At 65.8% G+C, this 2,563-nt stretch overlaps 1 protein-coding gene across 1 annotated transcript; it reads right to left on the reverse strand.

The window, feature by feature from the left end:
- Nucleotides 1-232: 232 nt before the first annotated feature.
- Nucleotides 233-2,171, reverse strand: MNEG_15745 (phosphate acetyltransferase; the record flags this gene model as incomplete). Its single annotated transcript, XM_014035784.1, has 4 exons — nucleotides 233-412; nucleotides 647-711; nucleotides 1,743-1,863; nucleotides 2,154-2,171. 4 exons carry the CDS (start codon nucleotides 2,169-2,171, stop codon nucleotides 233-235), a joined length of 384 nt encoding a protein of 127 aa, XP_013891238.1.
- Between the last annotated feature and the right edge of the window lie 392 nt (nucleotides 2,172-2,563).

Raw genomic sequence — 2,563 nt, forward strand, 5'->3', positions numbered from 1 at the left:
GAAGCATGCCAAATAAAAAAAACCCTAGAAAAAGCTGCCGGCACTCGTGCCTTGTTGGGTTCTTGCGTGCTTAACTTAACACCCAATCCACCCCTTCCCCCCCAAAAGTGATAGGCTGGTGTCCCACAGGACTCCCGCCCTGGCCGCCTCCTTCCGATCGCCTCCACATTGTTTGCGCAGCAGCCCGCGTTCAGGCCGGCCGCCACATCCCACGCACCGGCCCCCAATCCCCTCACGCCGCCGCCGCGGCCGCCTGCGGCACCCCCGCGGCGGCCGCGGCCGCGGCGGCGCTCTTGGCGGCCCCGGCGCCCTGCTTTGCCTGCATGGCCTGCACGCTGGTGACGCACACTGTGTTGATGATGTCAGCAACGGTGCAGCCGCGGCTCAGGTCGTTGACCGGCTTGGACAGGCCCTGGGATGGGGGGTGGCGAGTGGGAGTTTCAAAATTTGCTTTCTTCAGTGGTTATTGTGCTCAGAGTGGTTGCTGGAATCCAGATAATGTTGCTGTTGCAAAGGGAAGGCACAACGGGGGGCCGGGCGGCAGCGCCGACTCGGGGGGAGCCGAGGCGTCCAATCGGATGCACGGGGCGTGGCAGCCGGCCCGCAGGCCAGGGCGAGCTGACGTCATCATGACATGAGCACACACCTGCATGACGGGCCCCATGGCGATGGCGCCGGTGGCCTGCTGCACCGCCTTGTAGGTGTTGTTGCCTGTTTTTTTGCAGGGGTTGCGGTCGGAGCAGGGAACAGTGGCTGAGGGGGAAAAGATCGGGCCATTTTCATCATCATTAGGACTCTCGAGGTCATTCCCGGATACGGTTGAGGTGACCAAGAAAAGAGCTGCCAGGCAGGCGGGTGTTACATGCCCTTAGGGTGGGGGCAGCTTGTTGGGAATCCAGGGGGTGAGGGTCGGCCGCCCGGCCGTGGACGCTGTGCAGAAAGGGGGGACAGCACATGCCAGACCAGCGCTGGGTCGCGCGGCCGGGGCCGCCGGGTCGCGACGCGAGGGCGGGCAGGGCCGGGCTGGTCATGCAGCTGGTTTGCATGCATGGGGTTGGAATGGGGTGCGGATGCTGCTGTTCGCATTTAAAAGACCAATCAGCAGCACCCCCCCCTCCCCTGACCGCAACAGAGCCCGCCGACTGCGTTGAGCCCGCAACCTCGCCCGGCCCGCACCCGCGGCGCGGCCGACCTCGACCCCCCAAACAGCGGAGGCGGCAGCGCTTGCACGCCGTCCCCTCACCTGTGAGCACATGCGCTCGCCCGGCCCGTGCGCAAGCCGGGCACACGCGCCTCTCGTTCTTCCCATTCATCACAACCCAGCACCGCGCCTTTCGCCCGTCCACCCCAAGTCCAGGTTTGAGAAAAGACAGGCTCTGATCCACGGCCAAGATCGCATTCCCAACCTCCTGAAGCTCGCCACCTACGACGCACGTGCACAAACACACACACACACACACACACACACACACACACACACACACACACACAAACACATGCGCTCGCGCACACGTGCACACGTGCACACACACACACACACACACGCACGCACACGCACAAGCACGCACACCCCCACTCCCTCAACGGCCCCCCGTCCCTCAGACACGTACACACACCCCTTCTGCACACACAGCAAAACCATGAGTGCGCTCCCCCTGACACACACGCACACACACGGCCATCAACATCAAGTACACTGACAGCCGCGAACCACCCACGCACCCTCACCGCGCGCCACCCACCCGTGTTGAGGTCAGGGAACACGAAAACGTTGGCCCGCCCCGCCACCTCGCTGTGCGTCTTGATCTTCACCGCCGCCACCTTGGGGTCGATGGCGGCGTCGTACTGGATGGGGCCCTCCACCTGGTGACGTCAGCATGCCGGCGTGATGATGTCAGCATGACAGCGTGATGATGTCAGCACGAGCAGAGCGTGGCTCGAGGGGGCCGCAGGGGGGGCAGCCGGGCCGCGAGCGGGCCGACCGACGCAGTGACGCATGAGAATGCGTCTGGGCCCTCCGTTACCGTTCTACCACCCCCAGCTGCAGCCGGAGCCTCCTGTGGGGGGCCGCGGCCCGCCCCCGCGCCCCCAAAACCAAGGTCGGCCCCAGAGCTCGAAAGCACCCTCTGTGAGCTCCCAGAACACTCACGAACCTTGAGGTCTGGCCGCATCTCCTTCACCAACTCGACCGCGTCAGTCACCTGCAGAACAGGGTTTACGGGGCAGGGTTTTGTGAGGAAATGGGGCGGCCGCGCGGGAGGGGGGCGCGCGGCGGCGGCGATTGTCAGCTGGCCGCGACAGAGGCGGGGATGCTTTCTTGGGTCTGCGATACTTACACTGACAGAGGCCGGGCGGTGCTAGTGGACACCGGAGGCGCACCGCCCGGCCCGTTGCCGGAGCGAGCGCAGCCGGGCCTCGGCCCCCCGGGTGCTTCAACTGCTGGGCCAGCTGGGACCCCCGGCCCCCGGGTGCCACCTCCCCGCGCGCGAAAAAATGCTTCCTACCCCGGCCCCAGCAACCCTCCACCCCTGCCCTGCAGGATGGCCCCAGGACCGGGTCACAC

The sequence above is a fragment of the Monoraphidium neglectum genome, assembly GCF_000611645.1.
Source record: "Monoraphidium neglectum strain SAG 48.87 unplaced genomic scaffold scaffold05624, whole genome shotgun sequence".
In the NCBI taxonomy this organism is placed as follows: domain Eukaryota; kingdom Viridiplantae; phylum Chlorophyta; class Chlorophyceae; order Sphaeropleales; family Selenastraceae; genus Monoraphidium; species Monoraphidium neglectum.